General features: G+C 38.3%; 1 protein-coding gene across 3 annotated transcripts in view; it reads right to left on the bottom strand.

The window, feature by feature from the left end:
• The window catches only part of FBXO16 (F-box protein 16), a 57,141-nt gene that overhangs the window by 17,037 nt on the left and 15,276 nt on the right, over positions 1–24,828 (bottom strand). For all 3 annotated transcript variants that reach the window (XM_078445573.2, XM_078445571.2, XM_078445572.2), the window contains exons 4-6: positions 14,702–14,908; positions 11,457–11,621; positions 5,101–5,330 (exon numbers count right to left, since the gene is read on the bottom strand). In XM_078445573.2, coding sequence (XP_078301699.1) covers positions 5,101–5,330; positions 11,457–11,621; positions 14,702–14,908 — 602 coding nt within the window. The remainder of the gene's footprint in view (positions 1–5,100; positions 5,331–11,456; positions 11,622–14,701; positions 14,909–24,828) is intronic.

Here is a 24,828-nt window from a genome sequence, read left to right as displayed (position 1 = left end):
GGCACCCCAGTCTTTTTTTTTTTTTTTTTTTAAATCAGAATCCTATATAGATTCAAACTGCATTTGGTTGTTATGTTTCTTATGTCTAGAACATTTTTCCCACTTCTTTTTTTCCTCATGGCACTGACTTTTTGAAGAGTCCAAGCATCGTGTCTGTCTTGGTGAATGTAGCACATGCACTTAAAAAAGGGTGTTCGTGGAATTGTCTATTTATCTCTTTAGATCCATCAATTTTTCTCTTAAGTACTTTGAGCCTTGTAATTAAGTAGATATGCATTTGTAACAGTTATATCTTCCTCTTTAGTTAACCCCTGTATCATTATGAAATGTCCCTCTTTATCTTTGGTAATACTCTTTGTCCTGATGGCTCTTTTATTTGATATTAGTGGTCATCCTAGCCTTCTTATGCTTACTCTTTGCATGGTACATCTCTTTCCATCACTTCACTTTTAAACCTATCTGTGTCTTTGTATTTAAGGTGTGTCTCTTGTAAAAAGTATATGGTCAGTTCTTGCCTTTTTACCCATTCTATAATCTCTGTCTTTTAATTGGGTGTTCAGTGCATTAACACTTAATGTGATTATTGCCTTTCATAAATGGTATCTGAGTTTCACAGAAAACTCAGGACATTATCAGTTTATCTCATGTTAATGTACCATTCATATGCCTGGGTATCTAAGTTTGTCTCTCTCCTATTTACCACCATAGTCCAGTATAAGGGCCACACACAAACTCTTAAATACTATCTTCAGGAATACATTGATCAATACATAGTCAATACATTCACAATGATTCAAAATTCAAGAGTTCAAAAGGATGTTCAGTGAAATTTTTTCCATCTATTCTTGTCTCCAACTTACAGTTCTCCTTGAAGGCAAACAGTATAGTATCAGTTTCTTGTGTATATTCCAAAGATACTTTATGTATAGATATTTTATGGATATATGTGTGTGTGTGTGTGTGTATATATATATATATATATATACATATATATATATATATATGTATATATATATATATTCTTTCTTCTCCACCTTTTTTTTTTTTTTTCGAGAGAGAGAATCCCATGAGGGGCAGAGGAAGAGGGAGAGACAGAGAGAGAAGCAGGGCTCAAGCTCACCTGATGTGGGACTGAAACTCATGAACTGTGAGATCATGACCTGAGCCAAAGTCAGAGGCTTAACAAATGAGCCACCCCAGGCACCCTCCCACCCATTTTAATATAAATGGTAGTATTTCTTTTAAACTCTGCTTTTTTTTTTTTTTAAGTTTTATTTATTTACTTTTGAGTGAGAAAGAGAGCACATGCAAGAGGGGCAGAGAGAGAGAGGGAGACAGAGAATCCCAAGCAGGCTCCATACTGTCAGCGCAGCAAACCCATGAACACTGTGAGACCATGACCTGAGCTGAAACCAAGAGTTGGACGCTTAACCACCTGAGCCACCCAGGTGCCCCCAAAATTTGTTTTATTTTATTTTTTTGAGGGAGAGAGTGTGCGTGCATGCAAGTGGGGGGTGGGAGAGGGAGGGAGACAACCTCAAGCAGGCTCCATGCCCAGTGTGGAGCCCAAAATGGGACTCAGTCTTGATCTCGCCACCATGAGATCATGACCTGAGCTGAAATTTTGAGTTGGATGCTCAACCAACTGAGCCACTCCTAAAACTCTGTTTTGTACCTTGATTTTTTTTTTTCACCCAGTACTTTCTAAGTTATTAGCAACTCAATTAGATTTTTTTCTGATGCAACTAAAATTTAAAGTTTATGAACAGAAAGGCTACACTTCTTGCAAAATCAGTTAATGAGTATTGCAAAGCTAGTCAGTGATGATATAAAAATGAGTAAGGCACATGGTCTGCACCCTCAAAGAGCTTGATTCTTGCCTAATTTGGGATACCACTCTCATCTCACCTCCAAAGGGACTCGAGTAGTCCTGAAAATACAAAATACACAAGTAATCTGAATGTCCCCAACTCAGCAGACTTTGTGGGATTACCCTTTCTTTTACTATAGCCACATAATATAATTTGAGTAAACCATCCTACAAAATAAGTGCTTACTTACTACGTGTTAGGCGCTTTCGTAGGCATGTTGCATATATGAGGATTACCTCACAGGGATCCTATGAGCTAGGTATTACTATTATTGCCAGTTTACAGGTGTGGAAACTAAGGCACAGAGAAGTTACGGAACTCCCCAGGATCACAAAGCTAGAAATGTGGGAGTCTGGATTTGAACCCAAGCAGTATGGCTCCAGAGCCTGTACACTTTCACTATCTTATGCTGCCTTGATGTTAATCTGTTTAAATATATTCTGAAAACATAGCAGACATATTGAAACATTACAAAACATTTCAAAATTTATTTCCTTTATTTCTTATTTATCCTGTAAACATGTATGTATGTGTATATTAACAAACAGATACATGTGTATATACAGACACAGATGTATATTTTCCTACTTTCTCTTCTTTCTGTACTATGGGTGGCATACTACAGATACTCTCTTGAAATGTGCCTCTCTCCCTTAACATACCTTCTTACTGCCAATCAGTTCAGAGAGCTCTTCCTCATTTTCATATGTGCCTAGTACTCCATTGTGTGAATGGACCATACCCAGTTTATTCAACAGACATTCTCCATGTATGAAAATTTAAGTTATTCCCAATACTTTAAAATAGGAAACACCCCTGCAATAAATATCCTTATACAGATATACTTCTCATATTTTCTTTTTTTAAAGTTTATTTATTTTCAGAGACAAGAGAGAAAGTGTGAGCAGGGGAGAGGCAGAGAGAGAAAGGGAGAGAGAGAATCCCAAGGAGGCTCCACGCTGCAGAGCCCGATACAGGGCTCAAACTCACTAACCATGAGATCACGACCTGAGCCAAAATCAAGAGTCAGACACTTAACTGACTGAACCACCCAGGTGCCCCTACTTTTCTTATTTTCAAGGTTGATTCCTAGAAGTGGGATTTTGGGGTCAAAATGTAAAGACATATGTATTTTTGCTGGGTAATTGCCAAATATCCCTCTATAAGGTTTGTGCCAATTTATATTCCTACTAGCAATGTATGAGGTGCCTGTTTGCCCATAGCCTCACCAACAGAATGTATTGTCAACCTTTAAACTGTTTGCCAGTCAGATAGTTGAAAATGGTAAAATAATTAGGTTTGTTAGTGGGAATGGGGTGGAAAAGATGGCAGGATGGGAGAGGAATGGAAGAGATGGGGGTGTGGCACTTCTCTGAGTATACCTTTTGTGCACTTTCCGTATACATTTTAAAAAGAGTTTTTATTTATTTATTGGGGGGAGAAGGCAGAGAGGGGGAGAGAGAGAGAGAGAGAGAGAGAGAATGAATCCCAAGCAGGCTCCACACTGTCAGCACAGAGCCCGATTTAGGGTTTGATCTCACTAACTCTGGGATCATGACCTGAACCGAAATTAAGAGCCAGAGGCTTAACCTACTGAGCCACCCAGGCGCCCACTTCTTGTTTGCTTTTATGTAGTTTGAACTTTAGAACTATGTAACAAACCACAGTGAAGGGAGATATTTAAAAAAAGAACCCACATAACTTTTGAACACAGTGTTATGAATATATGCCCTCAGACTAAAGTCAAAAAGAACCATAAACAGGGTTGCCTGGCTCAGTTGGTTAAGCGTCCAACTTCAGCTCAGGTCATGATCTCATGGTTTGTGGGTTTGAGTCCCATGTTGGGCTCTGTGCTGACACGTTGGAGCCTAGAGCCTAGGGCCTGCCTTGGATTCTGTGTCTCCTTTTCTCTCTGCCCTTCCCTCGCTTGCACTCTCTCTTGCTCAAAATAAACATTAAAAAAAAAAAGAACCATAAGCAAATACTGTCTAGTTAGCAGATTTGTTTTTTTTTTTAATTTTTTTTTTTTAACGTTTATTTATTTTTGAGACAGAGAGAGACAGAGCATGAACGGGGGAGGGTCACAGAGAGAGGGAGACACAGAATCTGAAACAGGCTCCAGGCTCTGAGCTGTCGGCACAGAGCCCGACGCGGGGCTCGAATTCACGGACCGCGAGATCGTGACCTGAGCTGAAGTCGGACGCTTAACCGACCAAGCCACCCAAGCGCCCCAGCAGATTTGTTTTAATAATGAAATAGGTTAGCAATTTTAAAATTACTTTCAGTATTTGTAAGTAAATACATACTGTTCATGTATATGTGTGTGTGTATAGTATGCAATTTTTAAATTTTTTTTTCCAACGTTTTTTATTTATTTTTTGGGACAGAGAGAGACAGAGCATGAACGGGGGAGGGGCAGAGAGAGAGAGGGAGACACAGAATCGGAAACAGGCTCCAGGCTCCGAGCCATCAGCCCAGCGCCTGACGCGGGGCTCAGAGCCTGACGCGGGGCTCGAACTCACGGACCGCGAGATCGTGACCTGGCTGAAGTCGGCCGCTTAACCGACTGCGCCACCCAGGCGCCCCTAGTATGCAATTTTTATATAAATTATACATATAGTATATAATCAAAATTATATATGTACATATATAACTTGCATAAATAAATATGAGAGCCTGGTTTCTCACTGTCAGAGAAGGGAGGTGTAAATATGGAAAAGGAAAAGACCAGAATGAATTCTATGGTGCTAGACTGAAACCTGAAGTATTAAAATATCAAAAGAAGGGGCGCCTGGGTGGTTCAGTCGGTTAAGTGTCCAGCTTTGGCTCAGGTCATGATCTCATGGTTCGTGAGTTTGAGCCCCGTGTTGGGCTCTGTGCTGACAGCTCGGAGCCTGGAGCCTGCTTCAAATTCCGTGTCTTCCAATCTCTCTGTCCTTCCTCTGCTTATGCTCTGTGTCTCTCTCTCTTTCAAAAATAAATAAACATTAAAAATATATATATCAAAAGAAGCTGTAATGTGAAATTATAAGAGCTACAAAATGCAAACAAAACCTAATGAACAAGGCAAATTTACCAATAATGGTTTACTTCTCAATTACTTTTTGCTTCTATTCATTGAAGAGCATTTTTTTTCACAGTAAATTCTATTTTCATCTTTTCCTATACTGAAGTGCCAGCAAATTGTGTCTAATGGCAAATAAGTAGAAAAGAGCACGGAGCTTCTCACCCTTGCCAGATTTGCACAATGGGATCACAGTTGTCCAGGTAATTGAAGCGAATGATATCAGTTGGATGTTTGTCAGAGGATCGCCAGGGTGGGAGTTCTTTCTCCCCGTGAGTCTTCTTTCTCAAAGAGGAAGAGGACCGGAAAGCGGATGCTGGAAACTGCTTTTCCTCTGGAGAACTGCTTGTAACTGGTTGAATGTCAGCAACCGCAAACCTGTCTTTTGGAGGTGTCTAGAAGAAGAAAATTATTTCTGTTCTTAAAACATCATAATAATTACAACGAAAAACAAAACACCACCATCACCACCATCATCATTGCCCCAACTGCAATGATAATGGTGACAATAATTATAGCAGCCACCAATCCAGGAGTACTTGTATGTGTCAGGTACTTTCTCAGGAAGTTTTCATGCATTATTTTATTTAACCTTCATATTAATTCTAAAAGGTAATAGTTACTACTCTCATTTACAGAAGCGGAAACTGAAGATAGGATAAACCAATGAGCTTGCCCACTATTACATAAGTAGTAAGACAGAGGGTCAGAATTTTTTTTCTTTAATGTTTATTCATTTTTGAGAGAGAGAGAGAGAGAGAGAGAGAGAGAAAGAGCAAGCAGGGGAAGGAGAGATCAGAGGGAGAGGGGGATAGAGGGTCAAAAGCGGACTCTATGCTGATGGCAGAGAGCCCTATGCGAGGCCCAAACTCATGAACTGTGAGATCGTGACTTGAACTGAAGTCAGATGCGTAATGGACTGAGCCACCCAGGGACCCCAAAGGGTCAGAATTTGAATCTAGGACTGTCGTGCTTTCAAGTCCTCGCTCTAAACCTCTCTATCCTGTACTGCGACCTCTTCTACCACATCATTGTATAATTTTTCCACAATTGCAGTTAACTTATTCCTAAAAATGTACACATTCCAAAAAAGGTACTCCAGGCTTAATTATCTATAACACACAGGGACAACTTCGAGTTATATGGGGGGTAAACTATAGATTTTATCGGTTTTCAAAACCTTAACTGCTCCCAAAGAATAGTTTTGCTTTAATTTCCCAAATTGAAAGTCTATTTTTGTGTGTGAAATTCATAAGGTTTTTTATGTGGTTGTAACCTAAGGGAAGTGGTAATGGTATGTTGAGAAGCCATTAAAGGCTTAATTTTTGTTTTTTAAGAGATTAGGGAAGCTTTGCGTGGTAAATTGGTTTGCTTGAATTGTTGGTGAAAATTAATAAATTCCCCAATCTCTTCAAGCAGAATCAGTTAGTTTCTTATCCTTGTGTTAACTGTTCATTGTATACATTTCTATTACAGAATAGCATGTATTACTCCGTGTTGTAATTATGTATTTGTTTAAGTCCTAGGCCACTAGACTAGGCTCCTTGAAAGCAGGGTTAGGACCCTTATACTCAGCACCCAGCATATAACAGTACTTAATAAATATTTACTAATTTAATGAATGATTGTTAAGAAGACCTTTCATATTTATATAATTGATAGCTCATTATTGGTTTAGTATTCAATATTTTCTTCAGGTCTCATTTAGAATGGTCATTCATTTCATTTCTCTGAGCTTATATCAAACAGAATCTGTCTGTTTTTGCTGAAGAAGACCTTATTTAATACTACTGGGAATAAATAATACACAACAATAAACAATTTCAGGCAGAAAAAACTCATGTGTGTTAGTAATTTTATACAAACATTATTCATTCTGAAAAGTAACAAAATGTTTGACACTTTAACAAAACAGAATAGAAACTGTGATACTTCTCTGTATTAAGTAAACAAAATGATGTTCACCTAAAGCCTTTTTGAGAATTTTTAAAATCATGAGTGGATATTGAACTTCTGTTAAATGCTTTTGTTGCATAAACTGAAATGATCATACATCTTTTTTCTTTTATTCCGTGAATTACATTGGTTAATTTTTTAATATTATGCCAACCTTACTCTCCATGGATACATCCCACTTGGTCATCATGTATTATTCTTTCTTTATAAATAACTTGATTTAATTTGCTAATATTTTTAAAGGATTTTTATGTTTGTTTTCCTGAGGGACATTAGTCTGGGGTTTTGTTTTCTTTTCTTATAAAGGTTCTATCTGGTTTTGGTATAAAGGTAATGAGTTGGGAAGTGTTCCTGTCTTCCATTTTATAAAAGGATTTATGTAGAATTAATATTTGGGTGGCTCAGTTGGCTGAGCGTCCAACTTTTTTTTTTTTTTTAAAGATCTAATTTTTTTGTTGTTGTTTATTTTTTAGAGAGAGAGAGGCAGAGTGCAAGCAGGGGAGGAGTAGATAGATGGAGACACAGAATCAGAAGCAGGCTCCAGGCTCCAAGCTGTCAGCACAGAGCCTGACACAGGGCTCAAACCCCTGGACTGTGAGATCATGACCTGAGCTGAAGTTGGAGGCTCAACCGACTGAGCCACCCAGCCGCCCCTGAGCATCCAACTCTTAAAAATGTTTTTTTAATGTTTGTATTTATTTTTGAGACAGAGAGAGACAGAGCATGAGCAGGGGAGGGGCAGAGAGAGAGAGAGAGAGAGAGAGAGAGAGACAGACACAGAATCCGAAGCAGGTTCCAGGCTCTGAGCTGTCAGCACAGAGCCCGACACGGCTCAAACCCACAAACTGCGAGATCATGACCTGAGCCAAAGTCGGCTGCTCAACCAACTGAGCCACCTAGGTGCCCCAAGTGTCTGACTCTTGATTTAAGTTCAGGTCATGATCCCAGGGTCATGGGATCAAGCCCCGCATCAGGCTCTATGCTGAGTGTGGAGCCTGCTTGAGATTCTCTCTCTATCCCTCTGCCCCTCCCCTCCACTTGCTCATGCTCTCTCTCTCAAATTAAAAAAAAAAAAAAAAAAAGAATTAGTATTCTTTCCTTAAATCTGTGATAGAATTCACCAATGAAGCTATCTGGGTCTAGAGTTTTATGGAAAATTATGAATTCAATTTCATAAATGATAAACATTTATTCATGTTTTCTATTTCCTATTGAGACTTTTTGTAATTTGTATTTTCAAAAACTGTATTTCATCTAAGTGGTCAAATTTAGTGATGTGAACTAATTCATAGTATTCTCTCATTATTCTTCTCATGTTTACAGGATCTGTACTGATGCCCCCTCTTTCATTTCTGTTACAAGTAATGAATGTTTTCTCTCTTTTTTTCCTTGATCAGCCTAGCTAGAAACTTATGAAATTTATTTATGTTTTCAAAGAAGCAGCTTTGGTTTTACTGATTTTTCTCTATTGTTTACTCTGATTTCATTGATATTAGCTCTTTATTATTTCTTCCTTCTATCTACTTTGGGTTCAGCTTACTCTTCCTTTTCTAGATTGAGTCTTTTTGAAATTATATTGTGTGGGGTGGATAACAGAGCCTTGCAGATAGTTACAAAGATCATTCTAGTCCAGTCTTCATGTTAAGCTTGAGGAAACTAATATTAACCACAACCATTTGCTCATAAAATGCTTTCAAAAGCTCTGCTGAAGCACATGCCAGGTACAAGGTACTGGGGGTGGGGGGGAGGTGGAAGGGGGAGGTGCTTGAGTGAAGGTAAACTCCAGTGGCTGCCTACATTCATCATCACTGAAGTAACCTCACAGGAAACTACACAAATTACTCAAGTATGTATGGTGCTGACAGTTGACTTTTTAACCTTAGTCACATGACTTTATTAACCTTAATCACATGACTCTTCAGTGTTTCTGACTTAGGTCTATTTCTTTTTTTTTTTTTTTAATTTTTTTTTTTAATGTTTTTATTTATTTTTGAGACCTTGAGAGACAGAGCATGAGCAGGGGAGGGGAAGAGAGAGAGGGAGGCACAGAATCTGAAGCAGGCTCCAGGCTCTGAGCTGTCAGCACAGAGCCTGACACGGGGCTCGAACTCACAGACTGTGAGATCAAGACCTGAGCTGAAGTCGAACACTCAACTGACTGAGCCACCCAGGTGCCCCAAGGTCTATTTCTTTAATCATTAAGTTTATTAGTAGATTTTATTAACCTTTGTTGTTCTGATTTAGGTCTATTTATCAAGCAGAAAAATTAAAGTTTAATATAACAAAGTGTTTGCTAAAGAAATATAATACTAAGCAAAGAGGTGGCAATTTTCTCGCATCAGAACTATTCATTATTTTTAAATACAGTTATACATATTTTATAGAAAAGAATTATTGCTAAAGACAAAGCTGTAAAGTCAGTTTTATAAGTAATACTCAAAACCTCTTTTCCTCTACAAACTGGTTAATCACTTTTCTCTTCTCTGCCCCAGAACTGCCCAAGCTTCAGCTATTGAATGACATTCCCTGCCCCCAACTGAAAATGAGAGTCGAGAAAAGCCTTATCAGATCTGAAAAGAAGTCACAGTCATGGTAATTTTGAAAATAACTTCTTCCATCACTGCAACTTAAACTTTTCTTTTTTAAAAGAAATCCTCGGGGGCGCCTGGGTGGCGCAGTCGGTTGAGCGTCCGACTTCAGCCAGGTCACGATCTCACGGTCCGTGAGTTCGAGCCCCGCGTCAGGCTCTGGGCTGATGGCTCGGAGCCTGGAGCCTGTTTCCGATTCTGTGTCTCCCTCTCTCTCTGCCCCTCCCCCGTTCATGCTCTGTCTCTCTCTGTCCCAAAAAAAAAAATAAATATAAAAAAAAAAAAAAAAAAAAAAAAAAAAAAAAAAAGAAATCCTCGGGGCGCCTGGGTGGCTCAGTCGGTTAAGCGTCCGACTTCGGCTCAGGTCACGATCTCGCGGTATGTGAGTTCGAGCCCCGCATCGGGCTCTGTGCTGACTGGTCAGAGCCTGGAGCCTGTTTCAGATTCTGTGTCTCCCTCTCTCTCTGACCCTCCCCCGTTCATGCTCTGTCTCTCTCTGTCTCAAAAATAAATAAATGTTAAAAAAAAAAAAAAAATTAAAAAAAAAAAAAAAAAAAAAAAGAAATCCTCATGGAGCACACCCATTACTGAAATCTGAAAGACTAGTTTTATCGTTGCAATTGTAACAATATTAATTATGCATAGTTTATTACTATATTAAATGTAGATGGATTCTACTTTAAAACAATAAAACTAAACCTAAATGAACAAGTTAGGAGCTGACTATTCATCTTTCAAAAGGATTCTTCAATTTTAAAAGGATTCACTGCAATTTTTTCACAGGATATGATACCCCTGTGGTTTTAAAAATCATTTAAAAAATTTAATTTACACATAATTTTCAGGAACTTATCTATTGTACAAAACGATGCACAACTCTGCATGTGTATAGATCACACCATAAAGAAAAGGCTCATAAAATTTTCCCATGAGTTATCTAATTAACTGTGACTATAAGAATGAACATAAACATTGGTTATAATGCAGACAAAACAACTAGAAAAATTATTCCTGCATTATTTACTTTTTATGATCATATGTAAATGCTTTACATTGCTTAGTTTCTAGATTAAAAAGAACTTTAGTATACTCATACTCATTTCCATAATTACAGATTTATTGGAAAAATTTTCTTTGTAAATGATACACAAATAAACTTTAGCTCACCTGATAGAATCAGAAAATTTGAATTAATAAAGTAAAATTTGATGACCCTTTGATAGCAAATACTGCACATTCTCCACAGAGTGTCAGTGTCAGAATTGCTTGGTGTGTGAGTCAGAGACACAGAAATCCAGGAATCTGAACAGAATGAGGAGTTCCGCAGTCCTAGCCTCCTGGGTGGAACTGTGGTTTTGGGAGTGTCCCATGAGGACTCTCAACTAGCATGGATGTCTTGAACAAGGCTATCAAGTTCTCAGAAAAGGAAAATTTTGACCTAATAGTGTACTTCCTTTCAACCAAGTCCCCTCCCCAACTTCAAGTTTGATCATTTAGTCTTAGTTCTGGAATTCCCTTTTTTTTTTAAGTTTTAATTTATTAAAAAAAGTTTTTTTAATGTTTATTTATTTTTGAAAGAGAGAGAGAAAGAGTGAGTGAGAACAGGGGAGGGTGGACTCAGAATTCGAAGCAGGCTCCAGGCTCTGAGCTGTCAGCACAGCGCCAGACTGTGCTCAAACTCACGGACCATGAGATCATGACCTGAGCCGAAGTCGGGCGCTCAACCGACTGAGCCACCCAGGTGCCCCTAAGTTTTAATTTAAATTCCACTTAGTTAACATACAGTGTAATATTCATTTCAGGTGTACAATATAGTGATTCAACACTTACATACAACACCAGGTGCTCATTACAAGTGCCCTCCTTAATCCTCATCACCTGTTTAACCCATTCCCCGCCCCCTCCCCATCCATCTCCCCTCTGGTATTCCTAAATAGCTGATATTTGTATATTTGTTGCTTTTCGTCCCAAATGTACCTTAGGCTTGGTAACATGAAGTTCTTTTACCATTTGAATGTAGTGCTTCTTCCATATACCCTGCTCAAAGGGAGTTGGAGAGAAATTGATGTACCAGTTAAATCGTAAACATTTGAGCATCCAGAGCTGATCCAGCTCAGTTAAGTTCTTCCAGTGCCAGCTCACCTGAAAAAAAGTAATTGGAAAGAAAAAAAAAAACTTAACTCAGTTTACATGCCCATTTTTTCTAGGTCTTGAGCTGTCACCCTGGACCTGAGATAACTCTATTGTTCTTTTCCTCCAAATCACAACTTAAATAATTATCTACCTGAAATGCTCTCTACCTAGGCAGGAGGATTTTCTGTAAATGTTAAATCACACTTAGATTCAGAGTCAACTAATATTTATTAAGTACCTATTAACCATCCCCACAGCAACCTAAGGAGGTAGGTGTTATTACTACTCTCATGTTGCAAACAAGGCAACCGTGGCTCAAATAGACTTTGGAACTTCCTAGAAGTTCATATGAAAGTTATAGGAGGGTTATAGAAACTCAGGTCTGCATATTATTTACTCATTTTTGGTATGCTTCCATTTTCCCCCCGTTCTTATGATTTAACTAAATAGAAATTTTATAAACAGAACGCAATTACTGATATCTTATGGTGTGCCCGTTGTAGCCTTTAAGATTCCATAGAGCATACACTGTTTATTCTCTACATTCCATTCCCATGGCATTCTGGTCATTCTCACACATCCAGCAAATGTTGGAAATGACCCTACTATGGTGCAGCAGTATTTATAGTAACTTACTTCAGATTTTGAACAAGTCTTGCTGAAAGCTAGTTCATATATAAAGTTCAGCCCAGGGGTTCTGTGTCGTGTTGTAAGAGTCGCAAAGACAACATCTAACCTTCAAACCTAAATTTCAATCTTGGGAAATTAGTCGCTTTTTCAAGATTAAGTCATTAATAATTTTTGAGCACACACACAAAGGCAGAACACTATAGTATTCATCCATCCATTTATCTAGCCCTCTCTTCCTCCTTCCATCTACCAAATACTGAGTTCCATTATGTTTAGCATTGTTTTCTGGGCTGAAGAGGAGACAAACAGGAGAGGGGAGGGCACAATTACAAGAAATAACAGGTTCAGGAGCTGGAAGAATGAAAAAGGGTAGAGAATCTGACAGAGCCCTGCAGGCAGGAACAGAAATCACATCTACTTTGTTCAATGCAGAAATGAAACAACAGCAACCTTAATCCCCATATGGTTCATTAACTCAGAATTCAGTGGAGAGGTGGGGTTTCGGAGGGATGGGATGAGGAGAAAAATATCTCAATTCTCACTCTTTCCCTTATTTTCCTTACATCTTGTTTTGACCTGGGTATTAAGTTTTTCCCTCCCTCCCCCACTCCCCGGGGGTAGATAAGGTTTTTGTATGTTTTGTTTTTGCTCTTTGGTGTTTTTTTTTTGCTTGTTTTTAAGGTAGACAGGAATGAGGCAAATTGAAGAGTAGGTAGGAGGGTAGGAGCTTTCGAAATTATCAGACCCTTCCTGCCTCCATCTTTTTAAACAACTCAAAGCTCATTTTACTGCAATGACATTGTTTAAATCTAGCTGAAGAACAACTGCCTGTGTTTTCTTCACAGTCAGTACTGGGAAAAAAACATAATGCCAGGATCTTGTAAGATTGACATATGGTACACATATATGATAGGATTAGTGATTTCAAATAACATTTCCCTCAAATGGAAACAGTCTCAGTGTGCAAAATTTGAAAAATTCCAAGAAGTTTAAAGAAAAATAATACCCGGGGCACCTAGGTGGCTCAGTCAGTTAAGTGTCTCGATTTTGGCTCAGGTGGTGATCCCATGTGAGATTGAGTCCTAAGAAAGAGACTGCGCTGACATCCTGAAGCCTGCTTGGGATTCTCTCTCTGTCCTTCCCCCTGTGTGCTCGCTCTCTCTCTCTCTCTCAAAAAAAAATAAATAAATAAATAAAATAAAATAAAATAAAATAAAATAAAATAAAATAATCATTTAAAAAGAAAAACAATACCCATAACCCCAAAATCAGAGATTACCTTTATTAACAACCTGACAGAGTTCTTTTCTTTTTTTCTAGGCATTGTGAAACAAAATTGGGAAACTCTATATACACAATTTTAAATTGTGTTTCTTCATTTTACATATTATAAGCATCTTTGTGTTTTGAAAACATGTTTTCTAATGTCCCCACAGTAATTCATCCTATAGCTATATGATACTCTTTTTTTTTTAATTTATTTATTTATTTTGAGGGGGGTGGGGATAGAGAGAGACTCCCAAGAAAGCCTGTTAGTGGAGAGCCCAATGAGGGGCTCAAACTCATGAGACATCATGACCTGAGCCAAAATCAAGAGTCGGAGGCTTAAGTGACTGAGCCACTCAGGTGCCCCTAAATTGTGTATTTTCTTTAAAAGCTTCTGGTATTATAGAATACTCACAAAGCCCTCCTTCCTTATGTTTTCTTTGAGTATTTTATGATTTCCTTTGATTTCATACCAATCTTTTATCCTACTAGAATACTTTTTTCAGATAGCTGCCCAATTGTCCTAACACCATTTATTAATTCATCTTTCTTACTGCATCCATCTTCTTAACTTTAAAAACTAAAGTTAACATGTTACACATATGTGACTGCATGGTGACTAGTAACTTCTAGTGTTACAAACCTCTATGGAAACACTTAATAAAATGGCTACTAGTTTATCTCATAAGTGACTGAAGTATACTTTAATACATGGTGGATTTACTTATAAAAAAACAGAAGCCCCTTTTCCAAGGCCGCTGGAAGCATGTCTACTCACTCTGAACTCTTACTCTCATAGTCTTTGGTACGTATCTCATTAGCACCTTATTTTGAGCTCTTCTGTTTATGAATGGGCTGTACCATACAATTTAGAATTTTATCCTAGTTGTATGCTATGCACTGTAAGACTATCCTGCTGATGAACCATTTCATATATGTGTATCTGTCTCCCCAACCAGCAGATACTATTCTGCGGATACTAATGATGTCTTACATTATTTTTATCTACTTTTGAGCACTAAATACAGAGTTAGGTACAAAGAAAATAGGGATTAATTCAAACTATATAGACTAAACATATTGACCATCTCATCTTATTTCTTGGTTTTGTGCATGTGTTTTTTTTTCCTTCTCATTTTAGAGTTTTCTAGGCTATAACTATAAAATGTTGGACACTAATTCTTTGCCTTTACCTGTGCACAACGACAAAGGCTTCGGGGGTCCAGGAAAGAAAAGATGTATAAAGATAACACCCTTGGAAGCTTGGTAGTAAAATCCAGAGCTTCTGCTGGAATTTTTTCCTGAAGCTTTCGACAGCAGAACTTTTGCTGTGCCAGGGAGCAACGTTCTAACAGGCCTGTCAAGATTCTTCTCCGTTGAGAGTCTGTCCATTTGTCAAACTGGAAAAAAGAAAGAAAAAACCCTCCAGGTTCAGTCTGATACCAGAGATTCATTAGAGGAAGAGAGAAGAATGGCAGAGAAAGTAAGTTTCATATTTTATTACTAATGAATAGCATGTACTTCTTCCCCTAATTAGTAAATTGATGTTTTGCCACTTACCTGTCTTCCTCACATTTATACATGCAAGCGTGTACAAGACCTGAGTGCATACACAGAAGTGCACTCGACCTCAGAACTTGCCGTTATATAAGATCAGTAAGTTGGGAGCTGGCCATATTTGTAAACTGAGAAAATATATACTTAAAGATACAATTTCAAGAGAAGGCACCTGGGCAGCCCCTTTCCCACCAGAGTTTCTATATTAGCTCATTAGTGCCAAACTCCAGGATCAGAAACAAAGCTTTGCACTCACAATTGGAGATAAGGTAAAATATGCAAATATCCCTGAGAAGGGGAGTATATTGGGTTAAAGCCCCAGTAATGTGTAAATGATTGATTGGAGAGAAAATGTCAATAAGAGGACCTGGAAAAAAGACTGCCAGAGACAGGAAGTAGATGCCAGAGTAATCTGGAGGCATGCCAAACAAAAGCTTTGGTTACTTCATAATTTTCCCCAGAGATAACCCTTAATCAGTTCCAAGATCAATGACTGATGAAAGGTAAGAATTTGAGGGCTGGCCAAAACCCAGAGAAAGGCTCTTATGGGAACATCTACCAATTGAATGAGTCAGTTTACCAGAGTCTAAATCTGTCTTTTTTTTCCTTAGCCCATTAGAGAAGAGAAATAGGAAAGTTTGGGGCTACCTGTATTCTGTATACTATTGCATATCATGTATAGGTATTTATTACAGTCATCATAAAGTAATGAGAATTTTATAAGGAACTTTAGTTGTAATCATAAAATACACTACCTAAAAAGGCATATAAAGCATGACAAATCAACTTCATTATAGTCATATGTATTTATATTTAATTAGCAAGAATACTTCTTTTTTTAAAGTTAAAAAATGCTTATTTATTTTGAGAGAGAGAATGCAAGCAGGTGAAGGGCAGAGAAAGAGGGAGAGAGAGAATCCCAAGCAGACTCCACACCAACAGCACAAAGCCCGATGTGGGGCTTGATCCCATGAACCATGCAATCACAACCTGGACTGAAATCAAGAGTTGAAAGCTTACCCAACTGAGCCACCCAGGCACCCTGGCAAGAATACTTCTTAATCAAAAACTATTCACTATTATAGATCTATTTAATGACCCAGGAATCTCAGTTTGCAGACTATAATTCAAGGACAGGAGGGTGAATGTAATAAGCAAGATAGAGTCACTCCTGTCAAACAGTGACATAAGCAGCGAAGGGTGTTGCAGCTAAGACCAGATTTCACCCAAACCGGCACAGACTGGAAGTGCTAAGAACTGATAAGAACCTGGAAGAACCAAGAGCTGATAATCACTAGAACCAGAAGAGGCCTGCAAAGGCCCAAGACTGATTAAACTTTCAAAAAAAAAGTTTTTTTAATGTTTATTTATTTTTGAGAGATATGCAAAGCACAAGGAGGGCAGGGGCAGAGACAGAGGGAGACACAGAATCTGAAGCAGCTGAGCTGTCAGCACAGAGCCTGACACGGGGCTCAAACTCACAAACTGTGAGATCATGACCTGAGCTGAAGTCGCACATTTAACCAACTGAGCCACCCACGCGCCCCAATTAAACTCCTTTCAAAAGGGGGGATTTCTACGGCAAACTGTCCAAACCCTAACCCTTCAACTTCTGATCATATTTGAAAGGCAAATGCTGCCAAAGGCCCCTACTGATTGATCTTGAACATAACAGAGATGCCCACTTTTTGAACATAATAAGCAGTGTGAGCTGAGAGATGACCTAGACCGGACCGCGGCCTCACCCTAACTGTGCACTTAGGGACTGACTGACTTCACATTTGGTTCATTAATTTCTTGCCCCCTGTTGTATCTTCTTTGTTGGGTGACTTTGTATTATGCTTTGTTTTGTGTGACGTGTATGAAGCCAAGTTAAATGGGTAGTGAATTGTCATTGAGTTTGGAATCCTGACATTGTCAAGACACAACTCCTGTAGAGGCCTTTATGGTGTGCTCATGGCAGGGAAGAAAAAGCCCAAAACCTCAACTTACAAATAAATGAATAAAAATCTATTCGTGTGTGAGTGTTCCCTGATTTCTCCTATCCCTATTTCTGCACAATCCATATTTCCAACTCTCACAATACAGGACTTCTTTCCTTTTGGGATGGATTATTACAATGAAGAGAGAGAAGCCAGACCAGAATGACTGGGGCCAGGGGAAGGACCATGCCTGAGAAACTGCATTGATCTATAAAATAAAGAACCAAAGGGGAAGTGTGAGGAGAAAGAAAAGCAGTAAGATTTTGGCTTGTTGGGGGTTTGGGGGTTCAGACAGTCATTCATTGCCTTAGATAGCAATTAGAGAACGAGAGAGCTGAGGAATGAAGGAAGGTGTTAACTAGAAAACCACAGTACCAAAATGGAGTCACCTATGTTAAGGGCCCCACTTCAGCAAACCAAGATTTAATACCTAACCTAATTGCATATCATAAATTCCCCAGGAATATAACTTTAACCAGTCAACATGGAATTTCCCGGTTAGTACTAGGCAATTTACTGATGGATCCCTTCCATTCCACTTAGGAAGAAAACCTTGCCTAAAACAATGCATTCTTTGCTAGTAATTTTGTTTTTAGGCTCCCTCTCTACCTTTAAAAACCTTTCCTTTTCTACAGCTTGATGGAGCTCCTATTTGCTAGATAGGATGCTGCCTGATTCACAAATTGTTCAATAAAGCCAATTTGAACTTTTAAATTGTTAACTTTTAATACTCGGCTGAATTTCTGTTGTTTAACAAAAGGAGACCTGAGAAGTACTGCTATGAGTTTTAAACTGGTTCTGCTGTGATTTTCCTTTGAGACACAAAGTGAAAATTGGAATTCATTTTTAAAATGACTTATAGGCAGTGCTCTGTGGTTCTGTAGAAACTGAGCCACATGGGGACCCAGGATGATTATGGTTACAAAAAAAATTTTCATGAGTTATTATTATCACTGCACAAAATCAGAAATAATCAAAAATGCCTAATAGAGGATGGCATTACAGATTGATGATGGGTTTGGTAATGAGACTATTGGAAGTCTTACTTCCAGTATTCTATTATTTCCAATACTCTTTGGAAATAAATCACTAAATTCCAGCTCCACCACTAACAACCTCTCAATTTCCTCATTTATACATTAGGAATAATTATATCTAAATGGTAGGGTTGTTGTGAGGATTAAATAATCTATGTATAAAATTCTTAATAGGATTTATGACTCATTATACATGGCAGCTTATTATAAAATATCAAAGTGATGTTAAAAATAATGAGTATGTGGGTTAAATCAGTGTAAAAAGAATATATATGCAAACAATTAAATTAAAAAGCATAAAATTATGTCTGTGCATTGGCAAGGATGGGAATTACATTTAGAATGACGGAGGTTAGCTCATCTACTTTCATTGCTGCCCACAAAAAGAGAATGAGCTCAGCTTGAATAACAGTGATTTAAAATGAATGTAAAAGAACACTAGGATTATAAAGTGCTGAAGAAATCTATAAAAGAAAACATTAAAACATTTTCCTCTAGAGATTAAAAAGATAATTACATTGGTTTCTCATTTATTTCCCTGATTATAATGGTCAAAGGTAATTTATATCTGGCGTTGATAGGTGTTTTTTGCCTCGAGGGATTTTCCTTTCTAATTGTGTTTGTTTAGGCTAATACAAAATGAATTTGCATTCCTTGAACTCCTACCAATTGAAGGTGGGTTGATGACTCAGAAGAACGCTTCACAGTTGGGGGAAATCCCTTTGGAATTTAAAAGGTGCTAGGAATAATCCAAAAAGTAAATAATCCACGGAAGAGTTAATTGTCCAGGAATTCGATAATCTCCTTTCAAGTAAAAATACCCATAACATTGTAGCCAGGGATCCAATATGTGAAATTTGGGGAGTAGCTAGGACCATTCTCCCATCCTGTATCACACAGATGGTACCTCCCTTCACAGTTAGTTCCTTTGTTTACATTATATTACATTAAATCAATTATGTTACGTTATGTTCTATCACAATTATATTTTATAATTATTTTAATGCCTTTTTACAGGGCTTTCTGGACTTAACAGAATTGTGAAAATCCTGTGTTTGGAGTAGTTGTTCCAAGGATTCTTAATGCAGTTGCAGGACATCAGGACAGTTGCTACAGCCATCAGTTTCCACTCACCTCACACAGACTGGCAAAGAAAAGTTTACTGTGAGTGGGGGGACAAAATGAAGAAGGCTTGTTATTTTTTGCTTATTGGTTATTTGTCCCAATCTGGTTGAGTTTCTGAGTCCTGTTACCAAAAACCGACTTTCACAATTAAGGTATGGATACATTATTATTCAAGAGTTTCATGGGGTGCCTGGGTGGCTCAGTTGGTTAAGTATCCAACTCTTGATCTCAGCCTAGGTCATGATCTCACAGTTTATGAGATTAAGCCCCATGTTGGGCTCTGTGTGGACAGGGCAAAACCTGCTTGGGATTCTTTCTCTCCCTCTCTCTCTCTCTGCCTGTCCCCCACTTGTGCACCCACCCTCTCTCTCTCAAAATAAATAAATAAACTTTTAAAAAGTTTCAAACAGGTACATATACAATTAAACATGAAAATCCTCTGTAACTGCTCCTCCCCATCTAATCGCATTCCATTCCCCAGAAATAACCACCATGCAATTCCACTTTAAGTTTATTTATATTTGAGAGAGAGAGAGCACGCACACATAAGTGAGCATAGCAGGGGAGGGGCAGAGAGAGAGAGAGAGGGAGACACAGAATCCAAAGCAGTCTCCAGGTTCTGAGCTGTCAGTGCAGAGCTGATGTGGGGCTGGAACCCATGAATCATGAGATCATGACCTCAGCTGAAATCGGACACTTAACCAACTGAGCCACCCAGGTACCCACCGCTGTGCATTTCTATGCATTTGCATACACTTATAGCTATCAATAAGGAAACACTTAAGTAAATTAGAGTATACCTATCCTGTGGGATACTGCTAAGCAGTTTAAAAAACAAACAGGGGGCACCTGGATGGCTCAGTTGGTTGAGTATCCAACTCTTGATTTTGGCTCAGTTCATGATCCTGGGATTGTGGGATCAAGCCCCTCATTGGGCTCTGTGCTGAGCATGGAATCTGCTTGAGATGGTCTCTCTCTCTCTCTCTCTCTCTCTCTCTCTCTCTCCCTCATCCTCTGTCCCTCTCCCCTGTTCAGTCTTTCTCTCTCAAATAATATTTTTAAAAATAATAAAATAAAATAACAAACAAACAAGATATAGCCATAAATGACCTGATATGTAATGAACCTGGAGCATATTGTTTTCTCATTCATTCATAGTATTTTCATTTTCTCATTTATCCATTCATTATAGCTATACCATGATCTACATACTCAATTTACTACCAATATCATTTAGGTTGTTTCCAATACGAAAGAAAGAAAGAAGGAAAGAAAGAAAGAAAGAAAGACCAAAAAAAAACCCAAAAACAAACCAACTGCAATATTCCAAAACATGCCTTTTCATGCCCTGTGTGAATATTTCTCTAGTACAGAAACACAGAAGTGGAATTACAGGTTCAGAGGACATTTGCCTTTAAAACTTTAATTGATCCTGTCAAATTGTCTTTTAAAAGTCTTTACCATTTTACAGTTCCTCCAATTGTGTTTAAGCATATCCTCCTACTCTCCAATAAGTCCTTACTTATATCGAATATTATCTATCTCCTTAATTTTTGTCACATAGGCAAAGGGAGGGACTGGGAATCTCATTGTTTTAATTTGTATTTCTCTAATTTCAGTTTTTTGGCCATTTGTATATTTTTGTATATTTCTCATTCTTCTATTAGCTCATTATCCCATAGGAATATCTGTATTTTTCTTATTGATTTGTAGAAATGCTTTACAATCCTAGATATTAATCTTTACCTATCATGCAATTTACAAAATTTTTTCTCCTGTTTCTCTTTTGAATTTCAGCTCTGATTACAGTTGTTGCCAGCAAATTAAAAGTGATGCCATCTACTTTTTTCAAATTCTTTCTAACACATTCTTTTTGTTTGTTTGTTTGTTTGTTTGTTTAGATTTTATTTTTAAGTAATCTTCACACCCAACATGGGGCTTGAATTTACAACCCTGAGATCAAGAGTCACATGCTCTACTGACTGAGCCAGCCAGGCTTCCCCCTATTCCTGTTAACAATGCAGAAGCCTAGAAAAAGTTTGAGATGCTTTCTTTTCAACCAAAATAGTTCTGTTTGTTTTGGAGAGTTGTTTTTCTTGGGAGGCAATTGCCTTTTCTAACAAGGATTGAAGGGCAGAGAAGATTTAAGACATAAAGGATTAAGTAGTAGCAGGGAGCAGTAAAGTAGAAGAGGTTTGCAGTTTCTCTTAATTATTTTGTTTGTTACTATACAAAATATCAGATAAGACTATGCACTTATGTATGAATAAAAATGACATTCTATGGCCAAATATATTTTGAACTATTATTGGATAGGTTTTATATTATGTCTTACTTCACAATGACCAGATTATTTTAAATTTTTCTAATGTTTATTTATTTATTTTTGACAGGGGGCGGGGGGGGGAGAGAAGGAGGAAGGGAGGGAAGAGAACGAGAGAGAGAACATGCAGAAGTGGGGGAGGGGCAGAGAGAAAGGGAGACACAGAATCTGAAGCAGCCTCCAGGCTTCAAGCTGTCAGCAAAGAGCCTGATGCGTGGCTCAAATGCATGAACCATATGACCATGACTTGTGCTGGAGTTGGACGCTTAACCAACTGAGCCACCTAGGCACCCCAGTCCAGATTATTTTTAAAAATGACTTTACTTCTAATACTAGATTGCGCTTTAAAACCAATATTTGATCCCTATAATGAAAAGCCTAAGTAATGCTAAGTATTACTTAGTGTGGAATCCAACTCAGGGCTCAATCCCACAACCTTGGGATTATGACCTGAGCTGAAATCAAGAGTCAGACGCTCAACCGACTGAGCTGCCCAGGCACCCTGGCACTGCATTTCTTATGTTATCAGTCTCATGGTTTTCCTGAAACATAAACAAAAAAAATCTAAAATGGAGATAGAAAATTAATAGGGCAAATTGGAAATAATCTCCTCAAACTCAATTCATGTGGCTTTTGTGGAGGTATATAGACTACCACATGACATAGTAAATTCGGGGTATAAATTTGATGTTGGACAAAAGAGAAAAACCAGTAATTATCACTTATTCATTTAGAAAGTATTTATTAAATGTCTGGGTGTGTCAAGAAGTGTACAAAGAGCAAGATACAGAACTATGCCTTCCCTATATAAACTAGTCTATTGGAGAAGAGAGATAATTAGTGATCTTTGCAAATATATTTCTATTAGCTATGGTAAAAGAATAAACAAAATATTTTTAAAGGTTTAAAGACCTTGAATTTTATACAGGGTGATATTAAAAATACTTAACAACCAGCAATCCCACCAACCATTCAAAAGCTGGTCACACCAAATACTGGCTGAACTGGCCTCGGTTATATTAATTCAGGGATTTCCACTGGAATGATAGTGTAAAAACAGTTATTCTAAGTAAGCCTTTTTTTAAGTTGTTGGTGACAAGTATGAAGTTAGTTTTAAAATGTAAATAGGAGGGGCGCCTGGGTGGCTCAGTCGGTTGGGCGACTGGCTTCGGCTCAGGTCATGATCTCACAGTCCGTGGGTTTGAGCCCCGCATTGGGCTCTGTGCTGACAGCTTGGAGCCTGTTTCAGATTCTGTGTCTCCCTCTCTCTCTGACCCTCCCCCGTTCATACTCTGTCTATGTCTCAAAAATAAATAAACATCAAAAAAAAAAAATTTAAAAAAAAATAAAATGTTTAAAATGTAAATAGGATAGGGGCGCCTGGGTGGCGCAGTCGGTTAAGCGTCCGACTTCAGCCAGGTCACGATCTCGCGGTCCGTGAGTTCGAGCCCCGCGTCAGGCTCTGGGCTGATGGCTCGGAGCCTGGAGCCTGTTTCCAATTCTGTGTCTTCCTCTCTCTCTCTGCCCCTCCCCCGTTCATGCTCTGTCTCTCTCTGTCCCAAAAATAAATAAAAAAAAAAAAAAAACGTTGAAAAAAAAAAAATAAATAAAATGTAAATAGGATATGAGAAAAACTCTGCTAGGTTTAAAATTTTGGTGTTTTTAATTTCTTAATTTTTAGCATATTTATAAAATTTTATTATTTTGAATAGGTAATACATTCATATGATTAAAAATATCAAAAGGTACAAAAGGCTATTCAGCTAAAGGAGTCCCTTCCACCTTGTCCCAGACTCATCCTTCTCCCTAGGGGAAACCAATGTTGCCTCTTTTCTTGTGTATCCTTCCAGATATACTATGTATACAAGTTTTAAAAATGTACTTAGGCTAATAAATATCCTAGACAGGAGCTTGTAGACCAACACAAAAAAGAATTGGTGACCAACTAAAACAAATAAGAACATTAAGACATAGTATTTATGTTAGTCTTAGTGCAATGGACTGAATGTTTGTAGCTCTCCAAAATTCATAGGTTGAAACCTAACCTACAAGGTGATGGTACTAGGAGGTGGGGCCTATGGGAGGTGATTAGGTCATGAGGATAAAGCCTTCATGAATGAGTTAGTGTCCTTAAAAAGGAGATCCCAGAGAGTTCTCTCCCCACTCCTGCCATGTGACGCTACAGTGAAAAGAAGGCCATCTATGAATCAAAAAGTGGGATCTTCCCAGACTTCAATCTGCCCATGCCTTGATCTTGGACTTCCCAGCCTCTAGAACTATGAGAAATAAGCTTCTGCTGTTTATATGCTACCCAATCTATGTAATTTGTTATAGCAGCCCGAACTTTCCTAAGAACTTTAGGCTGTTATAGCAGGCTAAAACTTTCTATTTTCCTTAGGAAAATGAGTTTCAGTAATTCATAGGAAAGGGCGTCCTGTCCAGTTACATTCCAGTCAGAGATGCTCTCTTACGGAAAAAGTGTTAGCGGTATGCTTAAAAATGGGGTATTTCAAGTATATTACATGTAACAAGAGTTAGAGAAATCTAAGGATAGTTTCTTTTTTTTTAACATTTATTTATTTTTGAGACAGAGAGAGAGAAAGCATGAACAGGGGAGGGTCAGGGAGACACAGAATCTGAAACAGGCTCCAGGCTCTGAGCTGTCAGCACAGAGCCCGATGCGGGGCTCGAACCCACGAACCGTGAGATCATGACCTGAGCCAAAGTCGGACGCTTAACCTACTAAGCCACCCAGGTGCCCCGGATAGTTTTTTTTTTTTAAGTAATCCTAATTTATTTTCTAAACTGAGATATAATTCCCATGCCATAAAATTCGGCATTTTAAGTTTACAAGTCAGTGGCTTTTAGTGTATTCAGAAGGTTGTGTAGTCAACACTACTATCTATTTCCAGAACACTTTTTTTTTTTTTTTGAGCAGCAGGCAAAAGTTTAACAGAGTATAAGATTAGAAAAGAAGAATAGTAGAAAAGCTCTCCTTATAGAGAGGGGATATTTGAAAGTGAATGCCCCTCTTTTCTTCTTAATGTGTATTTATTAATTTTGAGAGAGAGAGAAAGAGTGAGCACATGCAGAGGAGGGGCAGAGAGAGAGGGAAAGAGAGGATCCTAAGCAGGCTCTGCTATCAGTGGCAGAGTCCCATGTGGGGCTCAATCTCACAAACCCATGAGATCACCACTTGAGTTGAAATCAAGAGTTGGATGCCCAACCAACTGAGCCACCCAGGCGCCCCCAGAACATCTTCATTATCTCCCCAAAGAAAGCCTGTACCCATTAGA

The sequence above is a fragment of the Panthera onca genome, chromosome B1 (assembly GCF_046562875.1).
Source record: "Panthera onca isolate mPanOnc1 chromosome B1, mPanOnc1 haplotype 2, whole genome shotgun sequence".
NCBI lineage: Eukaryota > Metazoa > Chordata > Mammalia > Carnivora > Felidae > Panthera > Panthera onca.
This window is presented reverse-complemented; position numbering and strand designations above follow the sequence as displayed.